Here is a 17128-nt window from a genome sequence, read left to right on the forward strand (position 1 = left end):
TTGGGTGGTCTGTTTCAGCTGTCGCTTTTCAGGCGGCTGTCAAGCTCAAATTCTCAGCAGGCCCAGACGCGGGTTCCATCATCTGCTGACTCACAGAGGAACCCACCGAGAAGGCCGTCTTCTGGAGCCTGCAACCTTCTCTGAGCTCAACACTATCTTTGTCTCGTCCGCCTGAATATTATTTGTTTTTCTACGTTTTGGAGCACATTTGCACTTTTAATATGAGCTGTGGAATTGCTGAAATGTTTTTTTTTTTTTTTTTTGCAGTGAGAGATGATATCAGCTCAACGTTTTGATAAATCGGAATAAATGCCAACATATGCCACTGATGAATTTCATGACATTTTTCATTTTATTCCGTGATGAAAATGTATTATTTGATGAGAGGGAATGTCAGTAAAGCATTCCAAATAAATACCAACAGTGTCATTCAAGCGGACGGATGCTGACATTTTTCAGCTTACGCTCAATAAAATGTGACAACAGTCCTGGAATTTGTCTGACACATCTCACGGATCTCGTGGCGCAATGGTAGCGCGTCTGACTCCAGATCAGAAGGTTGCGTGTTCAAATCACGTCGGGATCAAATATTTCTTAAATTTCCTCCCAGGGATCAATAAAGTTATCTATCCCTTTAAATATGGCTCGTTTGAATATGGCGGCTTTTGGATTTACTAATATGTATTCTACTACAAATGACGTCAGCCGAATTAGAGTTAAATCGTTTTTTTAATACCAGCTGAAGTCAAATATTTTAAGTCGTTATGACGTCATGGCAGGTTTAAAAGTTGACATGACCAAGCGGTCTTCCTACCAGCAGATGTCACTAGTGAATCAAGCGTCTTCTTCAAATCACACGTCGTTGACTAGCTATAGCGGAAAGCTACGCCTTGAGTTTATTTTTCCTCCTTCATTTTCTGCTGTTGTAAACAAACAACAAACACTTTTGTAACCACTCCAAGAGTGAAAAACGACAAGATGGACGAATATCATAACGAGGTTCGTAGTTTTCTCCTTCTTTATTCAAGGCGGGATAGCAAAATGCTTGTTTGCTAATATCAGTTTAGCTAGTCTCCAAATTTGTAGTCGTGTGTACTTGATGTAATTTAAATTCTGAGTCGTGACATAGTCTATTACACTTTTATCGTAGTTTCTAATGGATAGCAAAGCGTTATTACTACTATTACTAGTGTTAAGACCCGCTTTATGGTTTTTCGTGCCGTGTAATTTTCAATAATACAGTAATCCGTCTTTTATCGCGGATAATTGGTTCCAAAAACTATCCGTATTTGCGTTTATCAAACCCCACTGCTTGATGGATAAATATTTTTTTACAATATTACACTACTCATCATATGCTGCTTTTTCAGGGCTCATTCAACTCCGAAGAAGCTGATAACATTGTCAAAGAGGTAATCTCTTTTTATTTTATTGAAATTTTCCAATATGTTTATTACTGTGTGAAACTATTTTTAACATTTGTGAGGATGACACATTAGCAATGGACTTTAGTTTCCCCTCCTCCATAACTAACTCAATGCCACATTTTATTTCAAAGGAATGAAGCCTGAGGCGTCAAAAGAAGCTCTCATGGTTCTGGTCTGTTGACTCATGCATCCCGTGCTATCATCTGACATGTTCTCTGTGTTCTTGGTCTTTCAGTGTATTGAGACTGTTGTGGGCGGTGATGACTACAACCAGAATCTGGTAAACAAATGGACCTCTGCTATCGTAGAGCGCTGCCTCATACAACTGGTCAAACTGGGAAAACAGTATAAATTTATCGGTACGTTTGATTCGGAAATATAGTGGTTCCTTGATGACAGATGATAAGTTGTGATGATCGAATGAATTGATTTGCACATTTTTGGGATACAAGTTGTTGCTCCAACACTTCTCACAAGAACACAAATGACCACAAAGCATATAGACAATATAATTCTCTTTAGCATAGATTCTTTATCCTCAGATTTTTTTTTTTTCAGTTGCGTCTGTGTGACTACTACCTTGCCCCATGCCGTTTTTATTACTAAAATAAAAGGGTCACTGTCATGCCTAATTATATGTATTTTTTTGTCTATAGTTACATGCTCCCTGATGCAGAAAACTGGTGCTGGCCTCCACACGGCAAACTCCTGCTACTGGGACACAACCACGGACGGTACGTGAGGACAATCAGGCTGACTTATGACTTTGTTTAATGTACTCGTATGTTTGCAGGTAGCTCCACGGTGAGATGGGAAAGCCGCACCATGTACTGCGTGGTCAGCGTGTTTGCCGTTGCAATCGCGTAGAGAGCAACGTCGTTCCGGGGAAACCACAAAAGTGCCACTTCCACTCCGGATGTGAATGCACAGTAAGTGTAGAACTTTCTGGGCTGTACTGTACATAATATTGAAAGGAATAATGACCACAATCTTTATGCAGCTCCAAACTTTGCACAATGAGCGGCGACAAATTTTTGTTCTACATCTTAAAGTGACAACGCTATTCGATTCTATTATTTAGTCTGTTGTCTTAGGCATGTAAAATGTCAGAAGGAATATTTGTCTTGATAAGCATGTTTTCCAATTAAAAGAACAAGCATCCTCACTTTATTTGTTAAAAGATTTATTGAACAGTTTTTACCCCTTTGGTGTTTTTATTTTTTTTATTTGTATTTGTAGTTAAGTTTAAAACCTTCTTGTTGGGGATTGATGATAGTGATTTAAACAGACAGGATGAAAAACTGCAAACTCTTCCACAGAAAAGATAAAACTCTAAATGTTTATTTAACTGAAATCTTACCTACTTGATTATAAGAGACTCAAATTTAGATTTTTCGCAACTTTAGCGTTTTATTTATATAGTATTTTGCATTATTGACGAAAAAAATCAACTTGTATAGACTTAATGGTGAGTAAATTTGCCAAGTTTATAGCCATACCCCAAAATAATTTTTTTTATAATCTGAAAATGTTGCCATGGTGTCATTCTGTTTTAAATTGATCCCTCCAAGCTGATCTTGAAGGCAATTCATTTTTATTACTCCGTAAATTTATTTATTACATCACCCTGGTGAACTTCTGCATCTCACTCTGAAGGAAGAAGTGAAAGTTTTCTGGTTTGTACGTGAAGATCGTGGCAAATCGGTAAAATCAAAGTAACGATTGAATGAGGAAAAACAGAAGTGGTTGTGAAACCAACGATTGAAGCATTGCTAAAGCAGAACAATGGCGACGTGGAAAGTACCGGCAGGTCTATTTCTTTGCTTTTTGTGCAACAGCGGCATATTTGCAAAACATCTGGTGGGAGGTAGATGTCAGAGCTTCCTCAAAATCTTTTGTTTTTGAAGAGCACGAGTAAAATAATATTGAAACGCTACAGATTTGATTATGCAGATTATCTGAGTAGCTCTTAATTCTGGATTCCTCAAAATAATCCCGGCCAATAATTTTTAGACTAACCTCAGACAAATTCTCAACTCCATTAAAAGTTTTCTTTGTTAAAGATAAACTTGACGTCAGCTTCCGAGTGTGACAAACACTGTTTCTCCAGCGACTTGCCCAACTGTGGTGGCCCGCAAAGGAACACTCCGACTTTAGTTCTGTGGAAGCGTAAATTCAACACGCTTATTCCAAAACTGATATTTTTTAGAATCTGGACAAATGAACAAAGACGGACGTAATCTCACCCAGGATGCTTAGATGCAATTCCGGTGAACTCTGTGTCCCAGTTGGGTTTTCCGTAAAGAGTTTTCTGCTTAAGGCCTGTGATGGGGTCATTCTCCGCCTCGTGGTGTACCCAGAAATGGGCCGCCTATAAATAGCAAATCAAGAAAGCCTCCTGGAAAAAATGGTCTTTTTGTTCTGGTGTCACCAGAAAGTACAAAACCATGCTGGAAGGTCAGAAAAAGTTCCCACACCTCTGCTTCCTTCCAGCGGGTGAGGTAGATGTTGTAGCTCAGGAAATCCGTCACGCTTTTTGCCGCCATCTGGCTCTCCAGCGACTGAAGCAAGTCGGCGAACCACTCGAAGGCCTGCGTCTCGGGGCAAAGCCAGTAGAAGTAGATCTGGACAGGGACAGAGAAGATTCTGGTTCGGACTCTCAAGAGGAACTTATGTTGTTCAACGTGATGGTGATCATCAGTTCTGGTTGCAATGTTTAAAGTTCTCACGTCATTTTGGAAAATATTTTTTTCTTGGTGGACTTTGTCAGTGTCTTACCTTTTTGGTGAAGACATCTTTGTTCTGGATCCGTTTGTACCACACCGACTTGAGGATGGACGCAAAAGGCGTGACGCCGATTCCCGCCCCCACCAGCACCACCACCTCGTACCGAAACACGTCCTCGCTGGCGGTACCGAAAGGCCCGTCGATGGCCACCCTGGAAGAACCCGCCGAACCCATTTAAAGCAAAAATGTTCTCCAATTTTTGGGGAGGAACTTTTTAAGGATGAATCATTTTGCTCTTCACGCCTAACCGGTTGATATTTTCTGATCCAAATAGAGAAACGTTTTATATTTCCCAGCAAGACTGCGGCGGCGCATTTCAGATCCGATTGTTCCGATTGACGCTTTCTCGCATCCTATTGCGTCTTCTCTTTAAGTGGGAAGAATTACAGCATCACAATTGGCCACCTAGCGTGAAGATGAGCCAGGGACGCCGTTCCCCCAACAACTACGTAGCGCTAGCTGCAATCAAACATAATCAGTGACAATTTCAGAGTGTTTTCATACTTTGGCAGTTTCCAAGCCTCCTGAGGCTCGGTTTTGTCTCCTCCGCAGGCTTCGTACAAGGCCTGAGTCCAGTCTCCGACAATTCGGATGTGGGCGCTGAAGTAGTCCTCCTCGGGGGCTGAGGTCAGGGTGAAGGGATGCCATTCCAGTCTGGAGACAGACGGGCACTGGATGAAGACGTACTGGCCCACCTCCATGTGGAAACCTTTCCTCTTCATCTGAAGCTCCAAAGTTTTCGAGGGATGCATCACCACCTGTGTCGACACACCCCGTCAGATTGATGACATCACAAGGTCACATGTCTACTTTACCTTTGTGATGACTACTTTCTGGTGGGATCGATAGAGTCGGACGAGTCTCTCGCACGCGTATAAGATCATGGGTCCCACGATCCACTTCCAGGTCTGGAAAGATGCGAGATGAAATAATCCGGCACGGAATTCCAATCAAAGTCAGGAGGTTGAGTACCATTGGTGGGTTTCCGGCAAATTCTGGAATGGCGCAGTCTGTTTCATTTATCCCCCAGTCCTCAAAGTGGTCTGCACATGCTAGCGGGTTGTTGGTCCTCAGGCTGGTAGCTGTCTGACCTCGCACGATCCTCCTGAGCGGAAAATCACGGATATTGAGGAACATCCGAGAAGATGGTGAACCGTCGATTTCCTTACCCAAAGCCGTGGAATACCAGTCCGATGAAGAAGAGGACGAAAAGGTGATGGGTGTACCAGAACAACTCAAAGTAGGACCGGCGGATGACCTCCATGGAAGACGTGATGATGAGGATGAGGGCTAGCGTGATGACCACGCCTGTCACACCGGCGATGGTGGTGAACATGACGATGGTTGGATTCTGTTAAAAATAAAAAAAAATGTATTTGCTGCCTTTTTTTGGTGGGACAAGTTTTACGCACCGTTTCGTTGGACCTGATGGGATTGAGGAAGGACGCGTTGTCTCCGTTACCGATTTCCGACAGAACGAAAGGCAGAAGGCTGCTGTTGCGGTTCAGCTGAGCGTCCATGAAATACTCAAAGTTGAACAAGTGCGCCACGATGTGCACGGCTAAAAAAAAAAATCACCACAGGATGAGGTCAGAGGTGACGTGGCGCTTAGTGTCGACAGCGATCCTACCTGTGTGGAAAGCGATCATGTACGCCACCAGCTTGTGGAAAGTGATGTTCCGGTCCAGCTGCCGAGCGGCTGTGCGGCTGCAGAACTGATTACTCGTTTTAGTTAGCGACAAACTCACGGAAACCGAATCGAGTCGGAACTTTTTCCTACCTGGATGGAGCCACGCATGACGGAGAGAAGGTTCCTGCAGACGGGTAGCAGGATGAGCATGCAGTTGAAGTTGAGGCAGGCGGCCGGAGCTCGAGCCCACGACAAAGCGTGCTGCAAATCAAACACGCTAAATTAATCAGACGAGCGTCCCAGTGGGAGACGTTTGACGCCGGACTCACCCCGAGGAGCACACGCGTGTAGAACCATTTGTCGACCAGAAAGGCCATGTAGAAATGGACGAAGAGGAAGGCGTTAATGGCAAGCCAAACCAGCTGAAGCAGACAACCACAAGTACACTGAGTTCATCTGATAACGCAGATTTCATTCCCGAACTTTTAATGAATTAGGCTGCTCATTTGTGATTGTCGGCGTTGAGAATATAAACAGCGGAATTATTGAAGTGGGATGAGATTGTGTTTAGAATGAACCAAAGTTGAAATCAAATTTGAATTTTTCTTTTTGCTTTCCAACTGGAGCCTCGGGTCATCCAGGGCCGCATGTTTTCGATGTCTCCCTCCTCCCGATTCACATGATCAGCATCGTTACCAGGCTTCCTCGAAGCTTGTGGATGAGGTGATCATTTCAATCGGGTGTGTTGGAGGATGGAGATGTCTAAAACATGCGGGACAGATGCCCTGGAGGACTGGGTGTGGATGGACACCCCTTTGGGATTCCGATAGATGCTATTCGGAATGGCTGTCAAATTTAACAGTGTTCAGGATTCTGCTTGAAAGCAATAAATAAATAAATGAATGAATGAATGAGTGAAATCAAATAATTAAATTTAAAAAAATAGAAAATAAATAAATAAATGAAATAATAAATAAAAACAATAATAAATAAATAAACAATTTTAAATAATAATTAAATTTAAAAAATAGAAAATAAATAAATTAATTAAATAAATGAAATGATAAATAAAAACCATAATAAATAAACAATTTTAAAAATAACGAATAAATAAATTCTTCGGCGTGGTGACCCTTAAAACAAAGCAAAATAATTCTCACAATGACAAAGATGGAGAGGCCCTCGTTGGCTGCCAAGTTCCCCATGCCGAGTCCGGGCTGGCGCAAGTGCTGGTGCAAAGCTGAAGAGCGAATGAATGCGCGCTCTCTACCGGGTCAACCTTTTTTGTTTGGCGCAAATAGGGAAGTGGATCTGAAAAGTGCGCTCCTGAAATCATCAGTTACGTGATGTCACGTTCGCTGAGGAAATCTTCACCAGCGGCTTATTTATAGTAAAGGCAATGAAAGCACGTCGTGTTGATTGCAACCGTCCATGACAGAAGAAATCCGTTTTGAGCACTCTTTGATTTCTCCTGGCGTCAGATTGACAGACGTGGTGTGCGCTCATCTTTTTTTAAGTGACCGTTGAGGAGGAAGGTGACATCCCATTTCAAAACTTCAAGCAAACAGAGTTGCTTTAGATTTCCTGTTTCAAACAAGCAAAGAGACAATTCACCCGATGGCGCCAATCAATACGTAAATGGCGTCCTTATTCGGCGGTTCGTAATTACTTTTTTTTTTTTCATGCAGGCAATTTTTTTTTTTTTATGCAGGCAATTTGTCCCTGAGGCTGTCAGCGAGATTTGCGTCATCCTTATTTGAGCTTATTAACTTTTTCTTCTCTCCATTGTGATTTATTTTGGTCTGAAAACTATTGCTCATAAATCATAAATTCATACAAAATAAATAAACGCACGTTCATCTCTATAATTATGACGTATCGTGACAGCCAGAATAATAAAATGCTCCTCCACTAGATGGTAGAAGATACACACTACAGGCCCAGAGTTGACTGAAGTTTAATCGGGAGTAAATTTACTCAAGGTAATTATCCATCCATCCATCCATTTTCTGAACCGCTTAGTCCCCACGGGGGTCGCGGGCGTGCTGGAGCCTATCCCAGCCGTCATCGGGCAGTAGGCGGGGGACACCCTGAACTGGTTGCCAGCCAATCGCAGGGCACACAGAGACAGACAACCAATCGCACTCACACTCACACCTAGGGAGTCTTCAATCGGCCTACCAAGCATGTTTTTGGAATGTGGGAGGAAACCGGAGTGCCCGGAGAAAACCCACGCGGGCCCGGGGAGAACATGCAAACTCCACACAGGGAGGGCCGGAGGTGGAATCGAACCCGCACCCTCCTAACTGTGAGGCGGACGTGCTACCCAGTGCGCCACCGAGCCGCCCTCAAGGTAATTATTTCGATGTTATTACTTTTTGTGACATTTGGATGAGTTCTTTTTTCGCCCTGGCTTAATAAAGGTTGGAAAACACTTATCTAATCTCCAAGCTATCAGCAACGTGGGTACAAAAATTTAATTTGCAGCAATAAGGAACTAGACTGCTTCCATATAGCGCCCTCTAGCAGAACGACGACCGTACTACACTTTTAAAAATACTGGATTAAAAACAGTCCAATTTGGGTTAAAAATTGAACCGACCCAGGATGTTGGGTTAATTTCAGGTTGATCAATTTGACCCGAGTTCCTGGGTCGGCCCATTTTACTCGTGCATGCTAATTGATACGCAAATTTGTCACGTCACAGAAATTCAAATTATTTGAAAAAATAATGAGAAAATGATTAATAAGCGTTTAAAATCGTGGGGAAAAAAAGAAGAGGGGAAAAAACAACAACAACAAAACTTTCACGTCACATTGCCAAAAGTTCGAGCCGGGGGCTGGGCACTGAACCCGCCCACATGTGCACGCGCACTCCAAGCGCAGCTCGTCAGGCGCGCTCACGCGTCTTTGGCTCCTCCGGGAGTTGAGTTGAGCCAAGCAGCAGCTGCTCCATCAACAGAGGAACCAACTGGAGGAATTTGAACCAGCAAAGACGCAACAAATACTTCTACAAGCAAGGTGAGTCCACTCAATTAACTTCATTCTCTTTTAATTATAAGATGATGTCACCCCCGAAAAAAAAAACATTATTTACAAGAGAAAAAGTGGTGTAACTTGGAATTTTTTTTTTTCTTGTCATCAGTGTTAATTTAAAGCCATCACTGTCAATTACCAATTTTTTTTTTTCCTATCAGTGATTTTTTTAAAAATTCCTCAATGGGCTTTGTGTGAGTCTTCTCGTTGGGTTTTATGTTCATCTCAGATTCTTGTTGTCTTTCCTGAGCCCCCCCCCCCCCCCCCCCCCCCCCCCCAAGTGGTCCAGAATGACTTCACCTGTAGCACTCAAGGAAACCTCATTAGAAACCCCTGTTAAGATTTTGGATGGTTCTGCTGAGATTTCTGATGCCTTCATGGTATCTTTGTAATTCCCAGCGTCCCCGGCGAGATGTGCTGTAGAACGGCGGTCGAGCAATTTTCAGAATTTGTCCAAGTCTCTCATAATGATCATTTAGCAACATTGGCTCTTCGCAGGTCCAACATCAACAAAGTGAGACCTCGTGTCTCCAAGAATCATTTCAGCTCCTATGTAAGAACACTTGAAAGTTGTTCCCTGAAAACAAAAGTGTTTTTGTTACTTAAGTGGAATGAAATGAAAATGTTTTGCCTCAGTGTTTTTTTTGTCATGTGATATTTTCAAAGACAAGATGCTTGGGGAGAAGCAAACTGGACAGTGCTGGTTCTGAAAGTAAAACATCCAGTAAGTGGAGTTTAATGAGTAAAGTGTTTCTCTTCATCCTTATGTAAGCAAGTCTTGAGAGTCGCCGCCGGGTACATGCAGGAAAAAAAAAAAAAAAAAAACCTCACATGATTTGGATTTCATGACACACACATGCTTGTATTGTATATTTATCATCCTGCTTTTACTCTTTCAACAATTTCATCTTGTGACATCCAACTATAGGTTCCATTCGTGACCTTTAGGCCTGTTGCTACAGAAAACCTTTTGTCTGCTTATGGCATTCGTGTCCATACGTTGAAGATTAAAGATGCCGTATCGGAATGTCTATCTTCTGCCAAATCGTTCAATGCCCATCATCTGATTCGATTTGGTATCTGCGACTTCCTGTCTGGAGCAGGATGTTCGAATCTTTTATTCAAGGGGGCGCTGCTAATTGAACTTAATCACTTTTTTACAAGCGTTGTCTGAAAGCGACACATGTCATGAGTTGTGAGTGGAAACAGCAAGAGGTCACTGACACTCGAGGCGTTTCCAAGCACATTGCTAGAACATTTGCGTTCCAGCAAATTAACGATGGAAATTGGCATTTGGGTGATTATGGACACAAAGGCTCTTTGACGAGTAGAGCGGCACACTGACTAGTTGTTAGATTAAGGGGGTATTGAGTAAATGTGTGTACTTTGACCCCTGTAGGTTGGTTTATGGGCTGTCTGAGGTGCCTTACAGTACACGTACAGAAGTTGTTAATGAGTCACCAGCCGACATCAACGTCTAGGATGAACTTGACACATTTGAGGTGTCAAACTCATTTCGCAATCCTGCTTTGTGTGTGAAATGTAAAATTGCCTTATTAAATGACAATGGATCAGACCGATGGAATTTAAAGTCAAGGAAAATGATTTCATTCAATTGAAAAGGGAGCTTGGTAACAAAAGAAATGTCGAAATTTGCAAAACATGGAGTGGACGTGTTTTGATTTTGTGAACTTTATAAAACGACGCACATGTGCTGGGACGATTTCATTACGTCACATGCAGTGACGCTTCTGGCGTGACGTCACCTATAGTTGACGTGTTGCAACTGATATAAGTGCGCTGAATGAAATTAGTCCGTTAATTGGACCCCCCACAACAAAGAAATAAGTGTTTACAGAATGTACAGTGATCCTTTGCTACTTCGCGTTTCGTTTATCGCGGTTTCCCTACAATTTTTTCCAAATTAAAAAAAAGTCAAAATAAAACTTCTAAATTGAGGAAACGTGTCTAACCTTTAGAACAAGTTCCAAATATTCGTTTACATTCCTTTAGAAGTCCGTTTTCGCGTGTTAGCACGTTCGCGAATTAGCATCTTCCCGCTAACTCGTTAGCCTGCCCAGTACTTCTTGTTGGTGACCGTACTTCGCGGATTTCACTTATCGCGGGTGTTTTTTTGGAACCAATTATCCGGAATAAACGAGGCATTACTGTATTATCCATTGAAATGTCCCCAAACATAAGTAAAAAAATTTGTGGCTTTGCTGTGCTAGCTAACTTTGTTGCCATGAATGTCAACAAATTACAGTTTTAGTCCACAAAATACTCTCTCTCGCTCTCTCTCTCCCCCCTCTCTCTTTATTAGATCAATCTTCTGAAACATCTGACTCGTGGCTATGCGTGTTTCTAAGCGGATGACATTATTTGACATCTTGCTAGCGCCATGGCGGCTTTGATTGGATAAAATGGACGTGACATGACCCACAATGTGACCTTTGTGGTTTGGAGAGCATCCATGCTGGCCAACTGAGTCAATTTCAAAGATTCATTTGAAACCTGGTGACTGCCCCAGTTCCATTGTGGATGCTCCTGTTGCTGATTTAAGTAAGGAGCTAACCCTAAATCACATTAATAAGTTACGCTGTAAAAAAAAAAAGTTGTTTAAACTCCAAATTTCAAGGCAACAAACTTTGATAACATTTTAAGTTTAAGCTGTTGCGAAAATTGTCTTTCCTGAATATATAGTATATAAATAAAAGCAATTGGCTTGCTTTGTTATGCTAACATTGTATAAATGTCAGTAATTTATATTTTTTTCCAATTTTTTTAGGCCTAAAATACAAGTTTTTTGTACAGCGTGGAACATAGGTGCTGTTCGATTAAATCAGATGATGACAAGACCATCTTTCTGGAATATTAGAAAAAAAAATCAGAAAAAAACGAGAGCATAGTTCCTGGAGGACAAGACTTTCCAACAAAATAAGAGTTGTAATCTTCCAACAAGCACTGCTGCTTTGAAAAGTTTTTTCTTTACTTGGCAAGTCATTTAATATAAGCAACACGAAAACAAAGGGGGGGGTTGTTCATCCTTGTGATACGTCTCATGACTGTGGGATGCTCCCGTTGCGGTTGTCCAAGTTTTTCCTACATTTGCCAGAAGCGCGTTGTTGTTTGTGTTGACAGCGTGTGCCGCCGCCGCCACAGTAGCGGGATGCCGCCGCCGCCGCCGCTACTTTTTTGCCTGCTTTTCGCCTCACTGGCCTGCAACACAATGCAACAGCTGGACAGACAAGCATCAGGTGAGTCCCTCCACGCTGTTGCATCATCAAATCAATTAAGTGGACAAATTAATAAGGAATTAACAAATAAATGCATTTTAATTATTTATTTATTACATGAATAACATTTTCATAGCTTTCATTCTTGTTTTTGCGAGACTAACTCAAGGCCAGGTAACGTCTCACTTCCGCTTGTTCGACTCTCTGACGTTTATTAATTCGTATCGGCCGTCGTGTTCCCACCGCCTGCAGATGACAATCAATCTTGCTCGGACTCTCGGCGCGGGTGCGTGTTTGTTGACACGTAACTTTGACATGGCTAACCTTCAATTCCAACTCACACGGCCGAATTAATAAGAATGTTAACATGTGCATTCGTACGGACCATAACGCCCGCTTACTTATCTAACCGAAAGACTCCCAGCGTGTCGGGGAGGTTGCCGTGACAACCAGGCCTCTCATCTACAAATGCCGATCGCCCAACATGGAGGTGTTCACCTGCTGGTGGCATCCGCTCAGCAACCTGACGGAGGGAGAGGAGGTGACCTACGTGCTCACTTATTCCAAAGAGTACGAACACGCTTGTTATTTTTGGAAATGACAAAACGAAGTGGTGGAATTGACATGATTTTTTTTTTTTTTTTTTGTTCCGTTTAGCAATGAGCCCAAACACGAGTGTCCCGACTACAAGAGCAGAGGTGCCAACAGTTGCTTTTTTGACAGCAGCCACACGTTCATATGGAACATCTACTGCATGAACGTCACGGCCATAACGGCACGCCGAAATTTTACCTCACCTCAACATTGCTTTGATGTCGCCGACATCGGTAAGGTCAAATCACAGTTGTTGCCAAAAAGCCGCACGTACAAAGGTCGACCTGAGAAAAAATCCAATGATATATTTAACTTGTAATCGTAGCCTGAACTCAATTTAATTTTATTAAATTAAAAAAGCTAATCTGTTTATGCCTGCATCTCAAAATGCTCACAATTGAAATGAATAGAAGCTTACACTGGGGGAAAAAATTTAATTTGTTTTTTAATAAGAGAATGCACTACAGCCGATCGTAATGTATTTTATAAACACAATAACAACATAATTAAACAGAATGTGAAGAATGTAAGAGTTTGATTTGACCACCGGGGGCAGTATAACAGAGTCATGCGGACACAATCAAAGAAGAGTTTCAAAGTTACTGGAAGTGATTCAGGAAGTTGCAGTAATATAAAGGGAGTTTTTAGTACCTGCGGATTCACCTATTTACATTTTAAAAAATATACATTTTTCTAGTTTTGAGGGGGCAGCAACCCCGGTTTTAACTATTTATTATATAAAATGGAAAACAATTATTAGTGGTTCATCCCAGCTCATTAAAAAAATATTCAGTTCTTTTCTAAAATGTTTATAGTATAATCAGTTGTACGTGCCGGCCTGCAGCCATCCAATATTTTTCTTTATCGTCCATCTTCCAGTTCAGACCGAAGCGCCGATCAACCTAACTTACCAACTGACGGATGCCGGCGGGGACGAGATGGGTCACGACGTACTCCTCACCTGGGCGTACCCGAGGCCCTCTGACCTCAAATACGGCTGGATCACGCTGGTCTACGAACTGCAATACAGACAAGTTAGCGAGCCTGCAAAGTGGAAGGTAAATGAAATTTTGAATATGTGATGGCGAGACGGCAAAGTGCTCTCGGGGATTCCAGTTTTTGTTCCACGGCCCGCAGGTCAAGCAGTCGCTGCGAGAGCCTCAAGTCAAGCTACTCGGCCTTCCCATCAACGACTACGTGCTTCGCGTACGATGCCGCTCGCTCAACTACGGCCTGTGGAGCGATTGGAGCCAGCCGTTGCTGATGAGCATTCCGAGCCAGGCGCCAACAGGTACGATGTGTGCATTGATGTGAGTGAGGCAATTAGCGGGTGGACATAATTGCATTTGCTACCTGGGCCTTCAATGGCGATTTAATCTGCTACTTTCAAAATCAGCTTTTTTGACGTGTTGTTAGAAGACATAATTTCCAATATTATGACAGCTCTCGGTGACTATTGTGTTTTATAATTATGTAAACACACAAATTACCATATGAAAAATAAGACGCTCTTCTTTCATCACTCACAAAAAGTTAATTTCTATTCAAAGTATTTTGGACAAAGAAAAAGCAGAAAACTTTTTTGTTTGATCTTGGCGGCAACAATTTGGTGACAGAAAAATAGACTAGACTTTAGACTCGTTAAAAGCGAGTCTAATTTGTGGTGCAGGTTATGTAACGTGATTTTGCTGGATTTAATTAAAGCGAAGACAGATTCCAAATAATCAGGGGAAAGAAAAATGATGACATCATCAAGGGCAAGGAGCCTGGGGAGATTAGATTGATTTGGCAACACTTATGAAATCTGATGAGGGAAAAAAATAACGCAATTTCATGTTCTGGAAGCAGAAAACAGAAAATAAATCCACATCAAAATGACACAAGAACTGTTGAGAATAAACTAATATCAAATTTGACAATGTTGGCTGTAAATGAAGGTCTTCGCTTTTGGTCTTCTTGACTTTCATTGAAGCAGACAAACTTTTGGTGTTGATTCTGGTGTTGAGCATCAGCATGGTGGCGCTGCTGGCCATCGCCGTGCGCGTCATTCCGCAATGTTCAAGGTGAGAATTCACAATGCCATTGTTTTTTTATGCGCGATGAAATGCTCCTCGGTAGCCTTCCCTAAAATCTCACATCCAACTGTGTGACCATTCAGAGTCAAAGACTTCTTCTGGCCACAAATCCCAAAACCACGCATCATCGGGATTGACCCGCTGCTATTAAAGGTAACGTATGTTTTGTCCTCTGTATCTTTTCTCTTCTTGTAGTTATCACAGTAGGCACAGAGAACACATTTCTGGTCTAGTCTTATACCCTGTTGTTAGCAAACAAGGAATGGGCATTTTTTTCCTCCCCCCTGAGGTGGGTCTTTCGCCGCAGGTTCAGCAAAGTTCTTGAAGCCCAAGGGATGTGTCTGTTTTGAGCAAGCTCAGTACACAGCCCTGTAGGGATGTCTGTTTTGAGCATGCTTACGAGGGAAACCTGATTGGTTATTTTCCCTCAGACGTTGTGGTTTCTTGAAAATCTAATTGGCGGTAAAAGATGGGCCCATTGATTCTCTTCTCTTCTCTTCTCTTCTCTTCTCTTCTCTTCTCTTCTCTTCTCTTCTCTTCTCTTCTCTTCTCTTCTCTTCTCTTCTCTTCTATTTTATTTTATTTTATTTTATTTTATTTTATTTTATTTTATTTTATTTTATTTTATTTTATTTTATTTTATTTTATTTTATTTTATTCGGCTCGACTCGGCTCGACTCGGCTCGACTCGGCTCGACTCGGCTCGACTCGGCTCGACTCGGCTCGACTCGGCTCGACTCGGCTCGACTCGGCTCGACTCGACTCGACTCGACTCGACTCGACTCGACTCGACTCGACTCGACTCGACTTGACTTTACTTTACTTTACTTTATTTATTTTTTGTTGTTTATTTACAATACTGAAAAAATATCTACGTCAGTTGAGGTCCACTTGGCTTTCATCAATTAATATTTCTACTTGTATTTTTCCCCACCACTGCTGCTCACTGACATTTTTTTTTTTTTTGCCCCCCCCCCCTCCCCCTACTCTATGTCCTCAGAAGGGGAACTTGGAAGAAATCAACCGGCATCTGAGTAATTTCCACAGCTACTTAGCTCCCATCTTCATGGACACGGATGTGTGGGAGCCAGTGAACCCCGACAGCATCTATCTCACCTCGAGCAAAGACTGCACCATCCCCATCGAGTCCCCCAGCCAGGTGACGGACACCTTCGGCGCCCCTCAGGACTTAACGCCTCCTGCAGCGCTTCATCAACACATGAGCCAGCCTCCAACGCCGTTCAGGCAAAGCCCGTACTGCACGTCTCCTCCTCAAGACTTCCCGTGGCCCAATATCATTAGCATGCCGGAAGACAGCTACAGCATGATGGGGCAGCCCATCCCACCCCCAGCCGCCCCCTCCACCAGCTGCCCCCCGCAGGATCTCTACAGCTGCGTGCAGCTCATGAACCACAGCGATGGCTTTCAATTGGTGCCGTGCCCGCCGCTGGCGTATTGCGAGCTCCCGCCACTCCCCAAATCTAATTTCCACGTAAAGGAGCAAGACGAAGAGAAGCTGGCCGAGTATCAGGCTAAAAAGAAAGATGCCGACGTAGCCAAAGAGAGCTGAGCAAGATGTGCAGAAGATAATTGTCTTGTTTTTGTGAACCATTTGACTTTGTCAGATTCGAAGAAGAATTGGCAGCATCCACTTCGAGCGATAATGGTGGAAAGGGTTTGGATGGAGTCCTGCAAGTTGCGTGGAGCTCGTTCCATCATGATGTCATGATTATGGTGGAAAACCAATGACAAAAAATGAAGCATGTGGATTGAAAAAAAAAGGAAAGACGCTGGGAGCCTGAAGCATCCATCCCCCCCCTCGCAGATAGCGTCACGCTATTTTCATTTATGATATGAAAATGCCACTTAGCCCCGCCTCCAAATGTTGCCGTGACACCCTCTGACCACAAGCGCTTGCTTTTATTGTCAACTATTATTTAAGACTGTGTTTAACGTGTCATGTAATCTATTTTTGTTTTAAAAACATGTTTATGGAGAGGAGATCAAGATGGCCGGAATGAGCAGAAGGTGTGGTAGAGAAGGTTCGAAATTTGAAACATAGCTTTTCAGTCCTGGAACTTTTCTGACGACTCATATTTCTACTGCCTTTTAACTTCTTCTGACAGTTCCATCTCTTTTCCTCTGTGCTCGTTGACATTTCTAGATGTGGACCTTCTTCCTCGGGTTTTCAGCCACTCCGCTTTTGCCCCTGTAGGGGCTTTTTTGTGCAGGGCAAATAAAAATGTGCCACATTGATCCACACGTGCGGAAATAATTGCTAACTTTCATCATTCGCCTTGAGCAATTCACGACGCGGCATTTAGATTATCAATAGCAGACAAC

At 42.6% G+C, this 17128-nt stretch overlaps 3 protein-coding genes and 1 non-coding gene across 8 annotated transcripts; 3 read left to right on the top strand and 1 right to left on the bottom strand.

Moving 5' to 3' along the window:
- Positions 1-514: 514 nt before the first annotated feature.
- Positions 515-586, top strand: trnaw-cca (transfer RNA tryptophan (anticodon CCA)). The gene has a single exon. It is a non-coding gene; the product is annotated as a tRNA-Trp (tRNA).
- Positions 587-832: 246 nt separating this feature from the next.
- On the top strand, positions 833-2592 carry LOC125988480 (dynein light chain Tctex-type 3). Its single transcript, XM_049753763.2, has 5 exons — positions 833-999; positions 1371-1412; positions 1663-1786; positions 2084-2161; positions 2221-2592. Exons 1-5 carry the CDS (start codon positions 979-981, stop codon positions 2292-2294), a joined length of 339 nt encoding a protein of 112 aa, XP_049609720.1. The 5' UTR covers positions 833-978; the 3' UTR covers positions 2295-2592.
- Position 2593: 1 nt separating this feature from the next.
- Positions 2594-7204, bottom strand: cybb (cytochrome b-245, beta polypeptide (chronic granulomatous disease)). The gene is made up of 13 exons (XM_049753722.2): positions 7005-7204; positions 6174-6266; positions 5995-6105; positions 5845-5929; positions 5627-5775; positions 5384-5565; positions 5187-5319; positions 5030-5122; positions 4719-4972; positions 4206-4365; positions 3905-4051; positions 3674-3798; positions 2594-3586 (listed from the first exon to the last, which is right to left on the bottom strand). The coding sequence occupies exons 1-13, from the start codon at positions 7047-7049 to the stop codon at positions 3469-3471; spliced, it is 1695 nt and encodes a 564-aa protein (XP_049609679.1). The 5' UTR covers positions 7050-7204; the 3' UTR covers positions 2594-3468.
- Positions 7205-7390: 186 nt separating this feature from the next.
- Positions 7391-17041, top strand: LOC125988474 (prolactin receptor). Of its 5 annotated transcripts, XM_049753751.1 has the most exons (13): positions 7391-7826; positions 8198-8865; positions 9379-9433; positions 9547-9604; positions 11204-11442; positions 12022-12137; positions 12533-12686; positions 12774-12943; positions 13590-13768; positions 13848-14001; positions 14683-14773; positions 14869-14938; positions 15786-17041. In XM_049753751.1, the coding sequence occupies exons 6-13, from the start codon at positions 12050-12052 to the stop codon at positions 16353-16355; spliced, it is 1476 nt and encodes a 491-aa protein (XP_049609708.1). In that variant the 5' UTR covers positions 7391-7826; positions 8198-8865; positions 9379-9433; positions 9547-9604; positions 11204-11442; positions 12022-12049; the 3' UTR covers positions 16356-17041. The 5 variants fall into 5 exon arrangements, with proteins under 5 accessions (XP_049609708.1, XP_049609706.1, XP_049609711.1 ...); XM_049753749.1 differs by lacking the exon at positions 11204-11442; XM_049753754.1 differs by lacking the exon at positions 11204-11442 and having other exon boundaries at positions 14686-14773.
- The last annotated feature ends 87 nt before the right edge of the window (positions 17042-17128 follow it).

Source organism: Syngnathus scovelli, chromosome 2 (genome assembly GCF_024217435.2).
Source record: "Syngnathus scovelli strain Florida chromosome 2, RoL_Ssco_1.2, whole genome shotgun sequence".
In the NCBI taxonomy this organism is placed as follows: Eukaryota; Metazoa; Chordata; class Actinopteri; order Syngnathiformes; family Syngnathidae; genus Syngnathus; species Syngnathus scovelli.